Source organism: Clinocottus analis, unplaced genomic scaffold (genome assembly GCF_023055335.1).
Source record: "Clinocottus analis isolate CAN_PGR_092001 unplaced genomic scaffold, fCliAna1.0.p SCAF_18, whole genome shotgun sequence".
NCBI classification, from domain to species: Eukaryota; Metazoa; Chordata; class Actinopteri; order Perciformes; family Cottidae; genus Clinocottus; species Clinocottus analis.
The window spans coordinates 5,568,707-5,589,752 of NW_027175909.1; the positions used below are offsets into that span (position 1 = coordinate 5,568,707).

General features: G+C 46.3%; 1 protein-coding gene across 5 annotated transcripts in view; it reads left to right on the top strand.

Annotated features, from left to right (window-relative positions):
- The window catches only part of ntng1a (netrin g1a), a 94,147-nt gene that overhangs the window by 27,247 nt on the left and 45,854 nt on the right, over positions 1–21,046 (top strand). For all 5 annotated transcript variants that reach the window (XM_068581491.1, XM_068581493.1, XM_068581490.1 and 2 more), the window contains exon 3: positions 16,921–17,564. In XM_068581491.1, the coding sequence (XP_068437592.1) occupies positions 16,921–17,564 (644 nt within the window). The remainder of the gene's footprint in view (positions 1–16,920; positions 17,565–21,046) is intronic.

A 21,046-nucleotide genomic window follows, 5' to 3' on the forward strand; every position in this document is an offset into this window, starting at 1 on the left:
CCCCCCCCCTCAAAAAAAGAAGAAGCAATGCAGAGATGTCTTCAAGTGCAGGCTTTTACTCAAGGAGGTTAGCTTCTATTTTGGCAGACATTTAGGACGATACAGTTGTACACATCCAGGCTCACGCTTTCGGTTCTCAATAAGCGTGGTGGTATATTCATCACTGAGCTCCCGTCTCAGTCCAGGCTTGCTCTTTCACACCTATATTTTTTTTTATCCCCCTTCACATCTGAATTCCTGCAGAGCACAAACACACGCAACCTTTAGTTACCTCGGCGAATAACACACCACCTCTCTCTGGAGAACTAAGCCGTTGGAATCCAATCAGGTCGTCGTCTTCGATCCGTTTCAGCCTCACAAAGCCGACCGACAAAGAAATGTAGTGAAGAATGCGCTAATCACCTGCCGTAATTTGGAAGACATTCCACTGCATTGTATGTGTTTGTATGTGTTCGTATGAGCCTTCGCTATAAAACGTACATGCTCCAGGTCTTTACAAACTGGAGGTGACTTTTCCGTGCAATTAATTTGCACCGGGAACAAATGTTGTGTTTTTCGGAGCTTTGGCGCTAAGAATAAAGAGTTCAACCCATGACGTCGTGCGGAAAGGACTTCCTCTAAACAACATGGAGGCCCTGCAGTCAGAACCATGACAGCAGACTTTATTACTCCTTTCAACCTGCCATGATACACGACTCGGGCGTGTAGCCGACACCGGGTGACTCAATTTAATACAGAGGCCTCACTATGACCTAGATAAGGGAACGAGACCGTCTGCACGCAGACTGTGGCTATTTCTACGTAGTCGTTCTTAATTCTTGTCGCCGGTGCCACCGGGTCAGATTCAGTGCAAATTCTGATGCAATCCGGCAGGTTCACCTGAAACTCCTCCAGCTCAGACTCCAGCAGGGACCGGCCCGCCGCGGACTGACAGCGAGCATGTGTTACTCGAAGCAGGATGCTGTTTGATGTGTCTGTGCCCATCTCGGTCTCCTTGATACGACCATGACATTCTGTGTCTGTGTCCACGTGTCACATACCAAGTGCATAACATAGCTGTTTACCATGGACATCAAGGCCTTTACACTAAATGGAAGATGGATGATACAGCACCTGTACACAGGAGCTTTATTTCCCCCCACATGAAAGTGCTTGGCTGCGTTTGAAGCCTTTCAAGTTCTTCCGCGGAGCTCAGGCCCAAGGTCAACACGCCACATACTTCCAGCTGTAAGAATCTCATCCTCCTATTCAAGAAAGCGTCAGAAGAAGCTCCACAATGGCAGCTTACCAAATGCCCCCCTCGCCCGGGACTGCAGAGGGAAAATCCCAGCACCTTTCAGCCTCGTGGTTTGTTTGCGTACGCTCGGTTCATTATGCCCAAACGGTTTAATTGTCAGAGAAAATGAATTGTTGCGTGGCCAGCTTGTGACGTGCGACCATGTTGCCAGTGTTAAACGCAGGGAAAATATTTACACATTAAGAACATTCGGTCGCACCTCGAGGCAAAGCCGACGTTAGCATTGACAGCACTACCAGAGCGGCGCCAGAGGAACTGCCTGACTGAGAGCTAAATTGACACTTAGACTTTCCAACGATGTCAAACTTCCACATAGCACCACGGCTTGTTTTCAGGGGTTTATTGATATTTAGGAGGTTTATTAATTCAGGTAGATTGGCTGTCATATCCCCATTAAGAAGTTAAAACTGGGAGGAGGTTTGGCAAGGCTTCTCTGCCTTGCTGCCAGCAGACTCTCTCCAAGGGGTTTAAGTCTCTGTGTGTGTGTGTGTGTGTGTGTGTGTGTGTGTGTGTGTGTGTGTGTGTGTCTGCCTGCAGCTCCAGAGTGTAGAGTCAGTGAAACGAGACTGCTTTCACTGTGTGTCTCTGCACGTAGCCGAGTGGGCTCAGGCTTTGTTTTGTGGATTAATGGAGTTAAATTACAACTCAACATTTTTAGGGAATTGTCAATGAATGTCCTTTTTAGCTGTTTATTTATGTATTTATGTATTTATTTTGTATCACTTATTGCTAAAAGACCAGAATGATTCAATAAGCCACAGTTTCTAGTCTTAATAACTGGGAACCGGAGAAACAATTGTTGATGATTGGGAGTCAGAGTGTGTGGGCTTTTGACTCTGCTGTTGGGTCATAAAGGTGGTGTTTCACACTGTAATGCTGCAATATTCCACGTCTCCCAATTATGTCTACTGAAGTCCTCAACAAACTCATTAGTGTACGAGTTTCTCGTCTCAAAAACCCCGTTACACCCCCTGTGGGATCCATCTGATCAACACTTATTTACTAACCACATCAGAATGTCTGTAATGTGTTTTTAGGCCTAGTGTGGACACGACTGTTCAGATCCAAGATCATCTTTCTTGGTTTGTTTGTTCATCGGCGCATCAAAGTGAAGCAAAAACATTGTCCAAATGAAACATTACATTACAAGTGATCTGCACACACACACACACACACACACACACACACACACACACACACACACACACACACACACACACACATATAGATATTTTACAAATCCAGGCGGTGGTCTGATAATCCCACAGGGATTAGATCTATAAGGAAGGCTGAATTACAGCCGGCCCTCATTTCTGCCGGTTCTGTCGAGTCGGGGGAAAGCGTGAAGTTTGATACTCGGCAGTGATCTATGCATTAGGCTAACTCCATTTTTTTTTCCGCCGCCGCTTCAGTGATTCCTTATTTACGTTGCAATGAAACGCCGCTTTGAGTGGTATCGACGTTGCTGCCGCGTCATAACAAAGCTGCCGCTATTCGCTTCCTGCTCTGATAACGTGTCTTGTTTTGTAGATGGCGTCAAACCAAATGGTGAACACTCAGTTTCAGCATCATCCGAAGCAGGAACGCTCGCCTCTCCTCGTTTTACTTGCCACCGCCCTCCCTCTCCCCTCCGCAGCATCCAAACTAGGCCAGCTGAACGGGGGACAGGCACAGAACAGTTTGCCAGCGGAGTTGAAATGAGAGATAAAGGCTGAAGTCAAACAGGCGGTGGCGAGGCAGTGCAGCGTTGCCGATTTCCCCGGGTTGCATCCGCGAGCTGTCGAGGCGTTCGCTTCCTGCCATGTTTAGCGCGGCGACGGAGCACTTGGAACACCTCCGCCCGTGGCTTCCACGAGTCTGTCACGTCAGATGAAATCAAACTTTCAGAGAAGGAGAAGTATAAAGAAGAGGTGGTAGACGGGGGAGGGGGGAGAGGCGCGCACACACGGGAGAAAGGCAGACATCTTTTTCCGGCTTTCGCGAGGAGAGGCTCGGGACATTGTTGGGGCTTGAATCACAGGCGATGCACCCTGGTCTCACTGTGCGTTGTTATTGTTGTCAGACGCAGGCAGGAAGGTCTCTGTGTTTTTTCGTGCCGTGTGAAAGCGGGGATGATACTGAATAGCTGAACAGGAAGCCATGGGTGGGAATGAAGAGGGGGGAAAAAAAAAAACAGGTTGGGTGGTGGGATTTAAACAACCTTGGTGTTTACAGATACCGTCCTGAATGAAAACCAGCAGACGGCCCTTCATGGAACAGGGTTGGAAACAACTGGAGAGGAGGGCTATCACTTACCAAAGCTGTACGCCGATGGTGTGTATCATGCGCACATAAATCGTCACGAGACGAATAATGACAAGTCTGATCTCGCACGTACGAGCTCATTTGTTGCTGTTGAACAGCTGATCGACTCAGACTGAAGGCGCAGGTAGAAAATCCACGGCCCGCCACTGGGTCCTACCCACTATTTCATGGCTGATGCAGCCCGGTGCGTGTTGGGGTCTCACTTCTGGAGACCAACAAACGTGGAAACGTCCAGAGAAAATGCTCCTCCTCGCAGTATTCATGGTACAAATCCCAAATATTTCCAGCGCATCTTATCTTTTTAATAAGCAAAACTTCTTTGGAATCTGTAATGCAAGGTAAAATCTCACTGTGGTTGCACAAATTCAGTTTTGATTGCACATATCTCCGTAGGAGTTCATAAATAGTCAAGTACCAAAAATAGGAACGAGGAACCTGCAGTCAGCACTGTTCCTTTTACAAACTCTGCTTCTAACACGGCTACAAACAAGGAAAAGGTCCATCCAGGAGATAGGCTTCGCTCATTGTCCCAGATCCTACTGTACACCGTCATGTGCAGTATGAGCACGTCCGTTCCCACGACCTATATCTTTGAAAAAGAGTTTATCCATGAATGCGGCACTTCTTTATGTTTCTGCTTCTGACTTCTTTTCGTTAAGAAATAGTAAAAAAGCCAAATGATGTTGGTCACGCTGCTTCCCCGTAGTCACTAGCTATAAACACACACATGAATAAGCCATTCGGAGTTTGTTCTGGTGTCTGTCAAGACATTAGACGTGCCTGAAACCCACCAATCAGCTGTCCTCGCGTACCCAGCAGAGCAGCAGCTCATTAGCAGAGAAGCTGCTCGTATAAAAACAATGAAACTAAACGACATCAGTAAAACACATCTCAACTTTTACTTTCTTTCGCAGCCATGTTCAATTTACACAGTACAACATAGTGTACAATTCTACATCTCTAAATGACTTGCCAACATGTAAAGTAATCGGAGCCAAACATACATGGTTGTGGATGGATAGATTTAAGATAATTATTCTGATATTTAACATGGTTCCTCCTTCAGCCTTTATCCTGCTCTGCACATGGAAAAGTGAATGATTAGTTATGACGTTGCACATGTCTTATTTTCACCAAATGCTGCCGGATTGGACCCTGGATGCATGTGTTGGCATGCAAAATTGCCAGGTGATTTTCTTCAGATTTTTGTGATTGGCGATTCATTTTTTTCCGACCTGCAACCTGATGCAAAGCTGTTCCTGATGCTTCATCATTTGCCTCAAGTGACATGCCTTCAACATTGTGTTAGTTTGTATTTATTTTTCAGCAAATCAAAACAAAAAAACACAGAGCACGAGCTTTGTGAATATTCTCTCTGGCAACTCTTGAAGTATGCTTCACCCACTTCTGGCATAAATCTGAATACAAATCTGTAGTTCTCTGTGAAATAAACATGGCAGCTTTGCACTACATCCCTAATATGCATATATGTAGATTTAGATTTACATGAAATAAGTAGAACATAAAATCTACCGAGTGAAAGCACATGAAATACAATCAATGATGCTGCTTCTCCTCCTCCTCTTCCTCCTCCTCACAGCAGACAGCATGGCCATCAAACCCCTCACACCACAGAAACACAGGAGCTCCTGCTGCTAACTGCTCAAGTAACTTCCTGAGTGAGCCCCCGCTTTTTATTGGCAAAAAATAGACAAGATGGAACACTAACATTGACGTGAAGTCTTAGCGGTTTCATCGTCCTGTGAGTGTTAACAAAGAGCTCCTCCTCCTCCTCCTCCTCCTCTTCCTCCACCATCTACCTAATGAGCAGAGATCACAGGACCAACCACTACATCTAACAAGTGGCTTGCAGCCTGAAGCCAAAGTGGTCCGGCTGGTTTGGAGCCAGAAATGCGCACAGCATTTAGTCCGGGCCTCACACGCTGCCCTGTGTGGCCCCATTAGTTAGAATCTCTTGCTTTAATTAATCACTGACAGAGCGCCTAATTCAGCTATAATTTCAGCAGAGTGGCGTTGATTAGTTTAGTATTTCCCTCTGGCCCTGTTAAAGTTTCCTTTTCTGTATTTTATTTATTTTTAACCAACCTCCCTCCGCCCCCCCACCGCCTCCACACACACACACACACACTCTTCTCTCATCTTTTATAATGGCGGCTCATCAGGAGCTCAGGCACAATCAGATGGCGGAGCACCCTTGACTCCCTTTTTGAGGACTTTTGATTACGATGGCGGCGGATTCTTGAAGTTATTGTTGCAGAATGAAGTGGATGCACTTGTGGTTCCTTCTTGTTGCTGGCTGTGCGCTATTACAGGCTGCCTTTTTACTTTTTATTTCATGGGCCGCTTCTTCTCTCAGCCCGACAGGTGGTGTAAGGGGAAGACTTCGAGGAGCTTTCAGACCATCAATGTAGAACGGGTCTCCTGCTTTGGTGCCTTGGTGGTATTGACGAGTTTCTTCAACTCACTTTTACTGGTGACGGAGAATTATATATTTCAGAAATGTTCACAGCTTTTGCAATGGTTGCCTTTGTATTAACTGTAGTTGTGGCTGCTTTCTCGATCTATATTTCTTCACCTTGGCAACAGTTAGATGTGGTGACTGCAAGGGGACACAATTATTTCCTGTAGTGTCAGCTGCTGATACTATTAAGATATTAAGCTTTCCTTAATTGAAAATCCGAAAAAGAAATGTCCAAGAAATCTGCCCATAATTTTTTTAAATATACTAAGCTGTCAAGAATCATAGGAATATGCCAAGTGTGTGTGTGTGTGTGTGTGTGTGTGTGTGTGTGTGTGTGTGTGTGTGTCCTTATTTTTCTTAAGGGATCCGTGTGACTTGCCTTTGAAATGGATTTGTGTGTGTCTGTGTGTGCCCACTTTGCCTGTCAGTGTGTTTGAGTGTCATGATCCTGAGAGCTCTGAGAGAGGAAAAGGCCCGAGCTCCTTTTCCCAGGAGTCATCTGCCAATCATTTCCTCAGATTCTGTGGTAAGAAGAAATAGAGGGGAGGGAAGGAGACAGAGAAAGCAGAATAAAGAGGGAAAAAAGGAAGAAAGTCTCCCTGTAGAATGACTAAATAGACCTTCAGTGATCTGACGGAGAGGCCTGGAGCTGAATCCCAACTACGCTCTGAACAGTTAAATATCCACACAGGGAATGCTGAGCTTTACCACGCTATTGATTTTAATCATCTCTTAAAAGCTCTGAAGAAAAAGAGAGAAAAGACCCTAAAGAAAATGGAAATCTGGTGGCTACGGAAAGATGACGACTCGTTGAGATAATAAGAAGGTGCTCGTTCGGCCGCTGCTCTGGCCGCTGTTGACCGAGTCACCGAGTCGCTCATTAACGGGGAGAGATCCTCCGTGTTCTCACGGCCGTCCTCGGAGCCACTAATGAGGGGTGAGGTTGGACGACGGGAGCTTGATTTGAAAAGGCATCGCTACCAGTAAAACGTGAGGGCGCTCTTATGACCGTAAGAGCTTTCGGGTCAAAAGTTGCGCGATGGGGACTTCGCTTCGTCGCTCCTTCTTCTTCTTCAGCGACGGCACACTACCACGACTGCTGCTCTCCATCGGCCTGAATAAATGTTACACGCTCTTCGAATTGTCTTCTTCTCAGTTCCAAAGCCGCTGATGTATACTTGTGTAAATTTAACTTGGAGTGTGAACAAGAGTGTTCCGGGAGAAAAACAAGACTCACACAGTCGAGCAAACACAGGACTTCTAACCAGGAAGCAGTTTTCATAACAGGAACACTTTCACGGTAACAACATGTCATTAAATGAATGTGTAATAATGACACACAAAATGCTGTCATGCTATTTATATGCCGTGCCATGAGATCAGGTTGAGCAGCTGATGGGAATGCTGTTAGTTTTTGCAGGAAGTTGGTCAGGAGCCAAAGCAACAATTTTACACGGATGATATATGAAGAAACATGAAGAGATCAGCAAATCTGTTACCATTCATGAGGGAGACATGTGCGTACCAGTGCTTGACAATGACATACAATACATGTCGAGACGTGTCGCCACAACCTCATTGCTCAACCTGGCACAAGAGGAAAAGTCAAGTCATTGTGAGATTCATCCTATATTTCAGTCTGGAGAAAAGCAGTGGAGGGACTGACGAGGCGCAGCGATCGAGCCGCGCTGCTAATTACACAAAAGAAAGCGACCGCAGGTCATCGCTGGAGAACATGGCGTGTAAACGCTGAACGGCTGTGTTTTAAATGACATGCGCATCGTACATAAAGTTAGCTCGGTCACCAAATCAACACAGGATGCATCGTGAGCGCACTACATACAGATTGTTGTGTCGAGCTTGATAAGCGAGCAGTATGTTAGTGTGACATGTTGAACACCACGTCGATACCTCTGGAGCAGCTGTGGACGTCACGTAACGATGACGAGAGAACACATATCCTGTCACCACTAGGGGGTGCTGAAAAGTCCGATAGACGTCACATTTCACAGTGGCAACAAAGTTATTTACAACATCGTGCGTTGACATTTCTACCGTTTAGTGACAAATACAAAACCTGGGGAGGGCTAAGGCATTGTTACTCCCACACCTTACAATACCAATTATTCCTTAAATATTCCTTTTGCGGGCCGTACCTCTTTCCCCCCACTGACAGCCGGACAGCAAGCGACCCGGCACTAGTTTGTAAGGTAGCGGTATTGCTGCAGGCAGGTCGGGGATTTGTTTCCATGGGGGAGAAGCCGGGGCAGCTTCCCCGCGCTGGGGTCAGCCTCCTAGCTCGGTCAAGGTGACAGTGATCCATGTCCCTCTGGAGGGCTTCTATACAGGATATGTGGCGTTATTATGCCATTAAAAAATAGCCGTGAATGAAGGGATGGTTAAAGGGAGAGGAATGGGGGGGAGGTAGTAAGAGCGAGATATAACCTCTCTGTCACATGATTCCAGCTCCGGAGGGATTTCACAGCTAAAAGATGAGGGGTGATCATGGCTACAGGCTTGTTTTCAAGTCTTAATGTGCAGTGAGAAATGATTTGTGTTATCTGACCAGACAGTTTGATTGAGAGATGCAGCATTGCAGCAGCCAGCAGATCGATTATGCCCTGGTGCATTGGCTCATTGTTGAAATGTCATCTTAATAAACGATGAATGACACATGGAAAATAACAGTGATCCCGTCCTGGTTTGGTGGGGGCAGCAATGTAGCTCTTAAACATATTTTTGTTATCCTAAACTACAGAGAATATAATGTACGATAGGCCCAGAGGATTAGCAGTTTTCCTTGTATGACTCACCAATTTATTTAACAAGCATATTGATGAATTAAAATGACCAGTTCCAGACGGCACTTTACCAAAACTTATTAGCCTACTGTACCTTTTATCCTTTCAGTTTAAGTTCCTTGTGAATTAATGATGTTCATGTTTTTTGTAGATTTGAATGAAGCAGTAGGCTTTGATTTGAAGTGGTATACTTTTTCTCTTTCTATTTTAATGCACTTACACTATACCGCTGGGTATTCCTTACATATTTGTCACAGATAATTCCTTATTGCTAGCTATGGATCTTGTGTGTTAAGACACATTGTCTAAATCAGTGGTTCCCAACCAGGGGTACTACTCAAGGGAGTGCTTTTGAAGTTGCATGGAGGATGGAAAAATGATAGCACAGCTTGACTAAAATATTCACTACATTTAGTTTCGTTGTATAATCACATATGGCTGTGCTGCTGCAACAACCTTTTAATAGTCGTTAGCAAGAGAGTGCAGAAGTCTACACCATTGGGATGGATAAAAATAATGGATACACACACAACAGAACTTTTTTTACACTAAAGAAAACTGTAATCCATGCAGGGGAATTGCAGCGAATTGTACACGTCATGCTCCACGACTATATTTCCTTCAACGTAAAGTACTGCGCTAAAGTACTGTACTGTACCATTAGCCGGTGAACTTAACTGCCCGTGTTGAAGGTATACTTACAGCTCTTGGCTTTTGATGTACTCACCACCTCTTAAGCAGGGGATGGTGTGTCCAGAGGACCGTATCGCGGTGGCACCCGTTGGGGCTCGCGCCATCATATAAAAGATAATGGAATCTCAAATTGTTTTTTATATCCTCTGATGTGCTGAGGCTTTGCGTGCTGAGGGCTTTTCCCCACCATTGTTTTAAGGCTCATGAATCTTCTCAATCGCTTCCACCGTTCGCGATGAACGCAACGCGGGGACATTTACACATCGCCTCGCCTCATCACCTCCCCACAGTCGGCTGGACGGCCCGCACTGTGCTGCTCATGGTGGTTTGAACGGTGCGGAGCGTTGCCTCCGATTGGATTTCCCCCGCCGGTGCCACAAAACAGCATATTTTATGTGTTGGACTCTTTGAGCTGTCGGCCTGTGGAGCACCGATACTGTTTGTATATCTGTGGGGAGCAGATGTCATGCTGAGACTAACTATTTTATAGGTTTGAATCAAACGTCCTCATTAATACTTTTTTTTGTTTAACCAACAGCCCAATTATTCAAATTGTTGTGACATTTAATGAAACGGATAACAAACCATCCCATTTAACTATTAATGATCCAAATAGTTGACCCACGAATGAATTAATTCCGAGCAAATGATGTAAAAGACGGATATCCATAACCAACGGTGCACCCTGTTGTAAAAATGAGTGTGTAAGAGAGTGTGTGTTGAAGAGCTGTTAAGCCTGAATCAAGGTTTAATCTTTAACCCATTGCTTTAGCTCATTATACTCATTAATTCATGTTCTGGTGCTTTGACTGTTTCGACCTCAAGCTTACTGTAAAAACAGCTAGTATTTTCAAGAAGCTGTATTTAATCTATGCTTAAACCATGCCCGTAGTGAGACAGTTGGCAAGCTGTGTGTGTGTGTGTGTGTGTGTGTGTGTGTGTGTGTGTGTGTGTGAGATTTCAGGTCCCCTGTGGCCTTGTTGACCATGGTCCAGGACGGTTGACCTCCGGCCGACCCTGAGCCATTTGAAAATATGATTGTAATCCTTGTGAGGATTTGGCCTGGGTGTCTATTACCACTGTAATCTGTCACACTGGCATCCAATATTCATTCCACGTCCAGGTTAAGCCCCTCTTTCTGTCTGCACCACCCATCACCATGTGAGGGAGAGGCAGAGAGAGGGAATCCAGTGAAGGTGTTGGTACGACGAGAGAGAGAGAGAGAGAGAGAGAGAGAGAGAGAGAGAGAGAGAGAGAGAGAGAGAGAGAGAGAGAGAGAGAGAGAGAGAGAGAGAGAGAGAGAGAGAGAGAGAGAGAGAGAGAGAGAGAGAGAGAGAGAGAGAGAGAGAGAGAGAGAGAGAGAGAGAGAGAGAGAGAGAGAGAGAGAGAGAGAGAGAGAGAGAGAGAGAGAGGTTTTGAAATTGAGAGAGCACTGCTTCAATCAAGCCCCTGGGTCGGGGTGAAGAAATCTATTGTGGAACACAAGGTCTCATTAATGCAGCAGGGATAGCTTTAACCCCCAGCCACACACACACACATGCGCTCACACACACACACACACACACACACACACACACCTTGCTGAGGAAAGAGAGGTATAGAAATGGAAGAGAAATGGAGAGATGTAAGGGAAGAGATTATGCATGTCTGGGGAATAGGTGAGAGAAAATCTATACTCTTGATGCAATGACATGCGCACACACACACGGCACACAGTTTTAATAGGAGTATACGTCTAACATATATAACAAAAACATAGAAAGTATAGAAGGACTCTTTGCTTTCGGCTGCGTTGATAACTTCTGTTACAAAAAAAAACTGCTGTTGAACTTTTAATCTGTTTCTACACACCGATGAAGTGATATTGGTGGATCAATATCTTGATATGATGTTACAGTTAGGATAGACCTACAAGAGACCGCTGACCTGTGCGGTGTGGAGCGTGCATCTTGTCCAATGCGTGACCTTGGAAAGAATAGAAGATGGAGGGGTGGATATGCAATTACTCCAAACCAATATTATGTTGGTATCATACAATATTTGAATGCAATACATTGTCTTGTACCAGTATTGTTATAGCGAGTTTCTCTCAATGAGTCCATCTCTTACTGGAAGGAACTGAAAGTTTAAAATAATGGATGAACCGGAAGGAGGACTTGTTATGTCAGCACTCTCGCCCTATTTTATGCCTCCAAGCTTTATCCGTTTGTGAGAATCTCCCTAAAATAGATGTAATGATGTACGGGTCATCCGGCTGCATGACATGCTCTAATCTTAGCATCTCTTGAACCTCTGGCAAATAAAAACACTCTCCAAACAGACTGTTGAAGCTTTAAAGACTAAGAGTGGGAGTGGGATTTGGAATTGATTTGAATTCATATCTAATAAATTGCGGTGTGGAGAGTGTTTCTTCCCAAACCTGCGAAGGCTGCGGCATGTGGCGGAGAAGCAATCTGTTGCTCTCATTAGGAGCTCCTGGGCTCTGGTATTGATATGTGTTTATAGATAAACTCCTCCAATCACCCTCCATCTGTCCCTGTCTCTCTCCTGTGCTACAATAACAGCAAAGACCGGATTGCATGGGTGTGTTGGTCGGATTGTTTGCCAGCATTGTGTGGGTCCAAAAGGCATCTGAACAAACAAAACATGACTTAACATAACTTTAAATATCTTTAAGCAGAAGGAACATTATTAGTGCGTTTTGTTCAGCACCAAAAGAAGGATCCCTCCAACACATTCTCCTAACAATAGCCGGTGCTTGAAGCTGACATGATTGCCAACAAATGGCAATATCATTGTAAATTGTGTACAATATGGGAGAGGACATTTTGTACAATATCCTCAGTCAGAAAATGGTTAACTCACAAGGCGAGATTTTTTCACGGCCGCCCCGTTTTAGTAGAACCGTTCAAAATAGTTGAGTCATTTTCAGTCTGTTTTACGTTCACAGATTTTATAGTAATAACGGTCGTGATTTTAAAGGCTTTGTCTGAATCTAGATGCCAGTGAGAATGCAATAAAGGTCCTAATCCACCTTTATCCACCGACTAGCTACGAGAAATAGATGACGTATTGAAACAACATATTGCCCGAGGAGTGGCTATTTGTGAAGCGAAAGACACAAAATAGACTTTAAATCAAAAGGCTACGATGCACTATTTCAGTTGGGTTGTGCTCAAACTCAAAGTCCAATGTCCATGCAGGATTTACGTTGAGGTAGATTTAAATGTCCAGTTCAAAAGCAAACATTGAGTAGTCCACCTAACACACCGACTGCCTTTATCATTTTACTCAACCGGTGCTTGGTCTGGCGCTTAGCCTCGCTGCTATCAACACAAAAATAACCTCCTACAGGCTGCACTTCTCAATGCCAATCCCTCTGCGTCATATCTTTCTCTAAGTCAAAAACAAGATTGGATTGGAAATGTATTTGTGCAAGAACGGCGGGAGAGGCAGAAAGAGGAGAAGACGGAGGGTGAATTCAATTTGCTATCTGGGTTACAAGTCCAAGACATCTGTCACACAAGCGGGTTGTTTGATTGGTGGGAGACCATCTATCGCGATGGCTTGTCGGCAGATAGCAAATTTATATCCCCCCCAAGTCCCATCCTCCATCAGCGGTGACGGCGCCGCGGTCATATCTTAATTCAAAAGCAGACACGGTGAGGAGCTCAGTAACTTTTGTAAACCTTTGTCCGAGCAGCTTTTTACATAAAGGTTTCTTCTTGTTTCACTAAAGGATGACTCATATAAGAAGAAACACCTCCTGTCATCGATAGGAGAGTGGGGGAGGGGGAGAATCAATGCAGCGCGGTGTGTTAGCCAGAAGTGTACGGTAGTGATTCACCCATTTCAGTTGAGTAATAAATCATAGAAATGTGAGCATTTGCATAGAAGTAAGAAGAATATCTCAGTGGATAAAGTTCAGCTGCCTTTTCTTCTATCATCCTAATGGTTGAGCAAAGGAGCACGTTTGCTTGATTAACCATTGTTCATTAAACTGTAGCAGCTACGCAGGCATATCGAAAAACTATAACATCCATTCAGACTTAACTCACAAACGTTTGAGGGTTGAATTGCTTCACATGCTGATATGAAGGCAAATTGTTCAATCTGCGACATGTCTAGACGCCTTTGGGTTTGCGGAGCGAGGCCAAAAACCATCTCCCCGTGGCTAAAACGAGACAAATAGTGCCGGTCTGCAGAGTGCAGCTGAAAGCGGTCGGCATCGCTCACTGTCCTCTGTGATGCTGCATTTCTGCTGCTGATCAAATGATCAGTTTGGACAATCATGGGGACATCAACAGAACTTAGCGCAGCTTGATAATTTGTCAAATCCACCCACAACCACGTTGGTATACATGAACACACACACACGCGACATCATAATGCTAATAATCAGATTAAGCCGCTGTGTTTTGGGTGGATTGATGCCATCTCTATTAGCGGATGATTTAGCGTGACCTCTCCGCACCAGCAACCTCCGCGCTGCAGCTGGTAATCTGCGCTGGCTGTCCCCCCGACCTGCCCACTTATCATCACACCGGGATTAATAGAAACATCTTTAGTAATTACAGAAATGCTGCGTTGCCATGCCGGTCGCTGTCAATTATTTTAATGTGTGCCAAGCCATTAAAGCGCCAGCGGAGCCCTCGTGGTGCCCCCCCCAGTAAAAACACAGAAAATCTGCCATTGATTTTCCTGAGGCCGCACTCAGCGTTTCATCTCGTTTCTCTTCGGACCGGCGAGGGTTATTGATCTTCATAAAGGCAGTATTTTGTCGTTAGGCGAGAAGCGGAGGAGACGGTAATGAAGGGTTTTTAACCTGCGTGTTCGGGGGGAGCGCCGGGCGACCGGCCGGGTTGCCGGGTGCTGCACGCAGCGGATTTGCAGCTCGCCGGGCCGCAGGGATCGATAGGGATACGTCTCTGTCCGATTGCAGAGATGTGCTGCGAGGATGGACGCGTGCGCGTGTGTGTGTGTGTGTGTGTGTGTTTTACAGTAACAGCCGATCACTGGATCTGCCCGATTTAGACGTAGAGGAACAAAAAGCTTGACCTCAGACATAACACAGCTGCTCACATCAAGACACCCTCGGCTTACTTTTACTCTTCAAGCTGAAGGTAGAGAGGCTGCGACTGGACTTTTTGTGGCAGAACATTTGTCCTCTCTAGAAGTACATTTGTATTTTTAGATACTTGTCTTTTACTTGAGTAATCACGTTCTGCTCACTTTATAATTCAACTTTTGTATCCAATAGCGACTGTCAAATTAAAAACATATGTAAGATGAATTTACCCATGAAGCAGTTAGAATGAGCTCCACAACATGCCACAGCATTGAAACGCTGCTTATGCATTCATGCCTTAGGAATAACAAGACAAGACAAGATTCTCAGGTGGCGATGAGCTACTGAGTACGTTTTTGAAGACTTGTACTTGTAGTGAAGCATTTCTACATTGAAGTAGTCGAACTTTTACTTAGGAGAAAAGGATCTGAATACTACAAATTAAAAATTTAAGAACGAAGCAAACTTGCAGTCGAAAAGTGTCGAGAGATAACTGCTTCATATGAAAATGGAAATATTATGCTTATGAAAACTTGATTTCATGGCAGAGATTTAATTAAAATTACAGCATTTAATAGGATTTAAGAATACAAGGACACCCTTAGAAAGGAGAAGTGCTCATCGCAAGGATGCGTGTGAATAAGAGTACTTCTGTTATTCAGTCAGTGTGACGCAGTAGAAACACCGAATAATTAACAACAATCCACGGGGGCAATTAAAAGAACACGCCTTCTCCTCCGGTCTACACCTGCGCTCCGAGAAGCGCACTCCACCACCATTGAGTAACAGTTTTAGGTCTCCCTCGATGAATGCACATTTACGACAAGCCACGGCGACACACGCAGCCCTCCTGCATGCCAAGTGGGATTTTTTAGACACTGTGCGCTCCCCCTCAGCAGGCATAACTGTCGCACATGAGTTATCACACATCTGTCTTTGCACCAGATGCTGCAGTTAATGGCACACCTAACCTCACACCATGAGATGGTACACTGAAACCTGGGTAGAATTTTTCCAGTAGGTCCGTCTATCCTCTTCAGTCGCCTCTCAGCCACCGCTGTCCAGTGCTGTGGGAGAAGCCCGTAGGGGACGGTCCAGACAGGATATTAATGGGGCCCTCCGACAGTCACAAGGCCTGACAGAGCCCTGTTTCATTGTCACCTTGCCTTGCGAGACGAGAAAAAACGCGCAAAGCTTATTAGCCGAATGGAGCTGTTTCTCTCTCGATCTTACATCCTGCTCCTCTCCCGGTTTCCTCGGCACGTTGCCACAGTCACTCTCACTCTCTTACACACACACACACACACACACACACACACGCACAGGCACACGCACAGGCACACGCACAGGGTGACATCTCCCACCTAATCAAGTAGTGGATTATCTTGTCCTGATAAATTGGAGCTTGTAGCACTTGAAAGGTCCTCTTGGAGGAGTGCCTCCTCCCCCTGACAGCTAGATGGAGCCCCGAGGGAGCATGGAGAGAACATCGGCTGGTAATGATTTCTGGTAAATCGGACAAATGTTTTTTGGAAGGACCTCTTTCAAGCACGAGACGCGATGAATGTAAAGCCCGCGACGAAATCTCTGAAAACCACAAGTCAAATTTGGAGACGAGGGAATGAAGTCAGGTGCACAACATGTGAAGAGAGAGTGGGCTCAGTGATCATAAGTCACGTTTGGTACAAGAGCAACTTAGGTAGCTGCAGACAGAAGCACGACCGTAAAGAAGCGCTGCTTCTTTTATCCCCGATGCTATTCATTTGATGAAATCACACAACATGAATGTGTGCTCCTCTGGGCCACTTGACACGTGCGGCACGCTACTCCTCTGATTCCAACGTGTTCCGAGAAAACACATCTTATTTCCAGTACTGCGAGTGATGTGACACGTGTATTGACATGGTGTAACAATGCAACAGAGGAAGTAAACGCTGTGGCGCCGGGCGTTAACAGAGGTCCTACGTACTCTTTAAAGATGGATGTGCAAACCATGAAGCTGCGTGGCTTGAAATATAAATAAATGACCGCACACTACGCTCCAGCAGAGCGTAGTGTGTGCACACGATGCCCTCCGTGTGATTGAGCTTCAGACTTCACGAATCCCTAATGACATGGTGGGATAATAAGAGAGACGCGACGCCGCTCTTACCGTGAGTTCTTTTCACAATCAACGCCATTTGTTGTTTTTTTCGCCCAGAATAACCTCGCCTTTCAATATTGTCTTCCTCCCTCTCTGTCGCGTTTCCTCTGCGCTCTTTCTCTCTCTGTGCAGGAGAACCCCTACATGTGCAATAATGAATGCGACGCCAGCACGGAGGAACTCGCCCACCCTCCAGAGCTCATGTTTGACACCGAGGGCCGCAACCCCACGACCTTCTGGCAGTCCACGTCTTGGAAGAAGTACCCGAAGGCCCTGCTGGTCAACATCACGCTCTCTTGGAACAAGACCATCGAGCTGACCGACGACATCGTCCTCACCTTTGAGTCCGGCCGGCCCGAGCAGATGGTGCTGGAAAAGTCCCTGGATTACGGGCGGAGCTGGCAGCCCTACCAGTTCTATGCCACGGACTGCCTGGACGCCTTCACCATGGAGCCCAAGACGGTGCAGGACCTGACTCAGCACACCCTGCTGGACATCATCTGCACCGAGGACTACTCACGAGGTTACGTGTGGAAGTACGATAAAACCGTGCGCTTTGAGATCAAGGACCGCTTCGCGCTGTTCGCCGGGCCCCGGCTCCACAACATGGCGTCGCTCTACGGCCAACTGGACACCACCAAGAACCTGCGGGACTTCTTTACCATCACAGACCTGAGGATCCGTCTGCTCCGGCCCGCGACGGGAGCTACGATGGTGGACGAGAACAACCTCTCCAGATACTTCTATGCCATTTCTGACATCAAAGTCCAGGGCAGGTAAGACCTGAACTGTTTTTGAATCATGGGGGCGGGAAAAGCAGGCCACCCCAGAACCCCAAGACACCCCAAAAGTCCCAGGTGTGCATGTCAATTGGTTTTGGAAATTAAATGAATTCCAAACTTGTAAGGGAATTTGCACCAATCCACTAAAGTGGCACCGGCAGGGGTGCAACATAACGTTCTCGCTCTGGGGTGCCCTGCCGGGTTAATCCAGCTTCTTCGGTGGTTGTCTGTCGTTTTATTGCAGTAACAGCACAGCTACCCAATAGTGAAGAATAATGCGTTTACCGCTGCCATTCTTTCCAATTAGGCAGCGGATCCATAATGATGTGCGGAGTTCACCCGTTTGTCAGCCAGTCTTAATTTACCAAGCTCCTCACGGCTCGCTGAAACACTCTGTCTCAGACGCCAAATTCACTCAGCCGTCTATTAGCCCGTGGAAGACATCGGAGGTAGCATTCCAGCCGTCAGGTCACCGCACGTCGTAATTAGCGTTTGATTTACGGAAGCCACAGAGGGTCACGTAACACCGAAAGCAAAGCGCCGTTGTACCGCCAGAGAGGAAAGGTCGACAAAAAGCTTCTTCCGTTTCATGACGCCACGCAAGAGTCACTTGGGCAGAGACTTAAGTGGGTCTGTTTTACACTGTGTGGTTTTTCAATTTAACAGACGCAAATATGGCTGCAGGGGTGAAGGAATGAAGATTTAATTACTCTTGTTTTGTTTTTCACACACGAGAGGCTCGCAGCGGAGAAGAGCAGAGCAGCAGAACGTCACAACAATTCAAAGTTGGGGCGATGGCATGCTCAGTCCCAGCATCGTTTGCTCCAGCTAACCACTGTGGTTTTGTAAAAAAAAAAGAAAGAAATAAAGCAAAGTTATCTCAGCCGAGCGCAAGGATTAGCATCAAGCAACAATTAAAGAACCTCAATTGTTGTCGTCCTCATGCGCCACTGGTTATAGTCGTACTGTAATAATATGTTTGCTTGCCGTGACATTATTTACACGCATACTGTCAAATGCCTTCAAGCTATTTAATGAATCTCTAATTTGTTGATTTCCTCAATATGCCTTTTAAAATGGAGTGCAGCCACACTGCAGTGTACACATGTCTCTAATGCTCTTTAAACGGGCAGGTACCCTTGAGCACAATGACGATGATAATGAATGCCTCGCTCAGAAATTGAATTTTTGACTTTTCTTGTGATTGAGAAGGTCATTTAGCGAAAAAATAACTGGAGGGAATTTACTAACACAAAAGAGTTGGACGGGGGCGCCCATTCAACACTCGGGGACGAGAGGGGGCCGTCGCAGGCGGCGATTATTTATTCTATCTGACTAATCATGACCGAACTCATACGTCCCTCTGGGGCCGTGGACTTGAGCAATGGCTGCACGCCACCAATCGTGGCCGCTGTCGTTTACCAGCCCGCCGCTTTCGGAGTGACGCTCGGCTGAGAAACGCTCCCCACTGTTTACCAAAGGTAACGCACAGTTCAGTCGTAATGAGATACACTGTACACACAGAGAGGCTTCACTCTTCCTTCCCCTAACACCCCCCCCATAGAGAATCACTGCTCAGCCCCTTTCTCCATGCGTCGTATACGAGACATAAGCTCCTTAACCCCCAGAATACGGTTGTGTGAGACTCGGCGGGAGCGATTTTGCAGGGGCAGCGAGGTTGAAGCTGGCATATTTCGCTGTGTTGGACTCGGCTGCCCCCCTCCCCCTCCCCTTGGGTCGGGAGTGAGAGGGGGCGTGGAGGGAAATACAGTAGGAGAGCCCACAGATTTTCTGCCCTTGCCACAATTGTAAGACGAAAGACAAAGAACGGAACTTAAGCTCTTTGCCGAAGTAGGTCAACCTCGAAACGATAGAAAAGGGAAAGGAATGAGTAGACTTTGCATCTGTTACTTGGAGTTGAAGTTGCTCGCCAGAGGTGTCACGCATGACCGTCCTATGTTGGTTGATTACGAGAGGGGACCGGACTTAAGGCACCGGGGAGGGGGGACGGAACTAAAATCGATTGTAATTTCAAATCAAACCGAGCATGGAGCTGTGAGATGGATGTGAACAGTGTGTATTGCCCGGTCACTTGAATGAATTTGACACCGTCTCTGTGGTATTGTCTCAGCGGGGCGAAGCGGGTGTGTGGAGAGAATAAGTGTTGGGAGGATTTTCTAATTATCTACTGTATGACTTTGACATAATTGCCGGGCCTCTCTCTCTTTCTCCGTGCTTTACAGTAACTGCAGCCTGCAATTTGGTCAACTGCCCCCCCATTTCTTCCTCCTCCTCCTCCTCCTCTTCCTCTTCTTCCTCCTCCTCCTGTGATCAATACAGTGTAATTAAAGCTGGACAGGATTCAGGCGACTAAAGGATCTCTCTTTCGGCCTCTGCCCCCCCGCTCCCTGTCTCGCTCTGCTTCTCCTGAGCAGAGGCGGCTTGTCTCTAAAGGGGCTCTTGGTCCCGGCCTTGACTCACACACCCGGCCCGTTCTATTCCTGTAAAACCACCTGAGGGATAAACGGCAACTGCATACAGGCGAAAAACACTCCCCATCGCAAACCAAAGAGTACCCCTGAAAGCAAGAGCTGTAGGTGGCACTACTTGTCAAAGCCAACAATATCAAACCTTTTCAAGGGCCGAATACATACCCTCCCCATCTGGCACCAGCTCCAAACCTGTTCCTCTATATCTGGAACTAAACGTCTTCCCTGTCAGCGTACAGCAACAAGAAAAAGATTGGGGGAAGTAAAGTTTGTTTCACCAATCTGCCCTTGAGCCGGAGGCAGTTGCGATTCTATTAAAGCATATATGAGGCGCGGGGCGTCAGCAGGCAAGGTCAGAAGCAACCTCGAGGGTTCACAGTCATTCTGGCTGCAGAGAGGTCCGGAGATTCTCTTGAAAAGGGCAAATTGGTCATTAGAAGCACCAACCTTTTTCCGGTGTGGCTTCAGCCGGCTGGAGAGAGAACTGGATCCCCACACTGACCGAGTCCCCCAACGTCTCAGGATATTGCCGTGGACAACTCCCAGTGTGGTTTTAATTCCCCCCCGGGTCGGATATGGTTGAGCTCACATGCAGGATAACTTTTGCAATTTAAAACTCTTGGAAGGATCATTTGGATGTTAATCAAAGGGAGGAGTGGACTTTATATTTAGTCTCTTGCTGCGGGTTGGGAGCAGACTAAAGCGTTTCAAACGGGAATTCACAGGGGAGGAGGAACACTTTTTTCTCTTCTTCCTTCTTTTTTTTGTTTTATTAAATCGTTGGCAACGGTCCACCGCACACTTTACACCAACTGTGGATCACTTGACAACACATGCCAATGGTGGGAAATAGCAGATTTGTACGAAGATGACTGACTATGACTTGACGGAAGAAGAATGCACCAAATAAATAAGGAAATATCTTTGGTTCTGCTACATCAATTATGATACTTTTTGACTTTTAATTACCAACACGTGGACATTTCT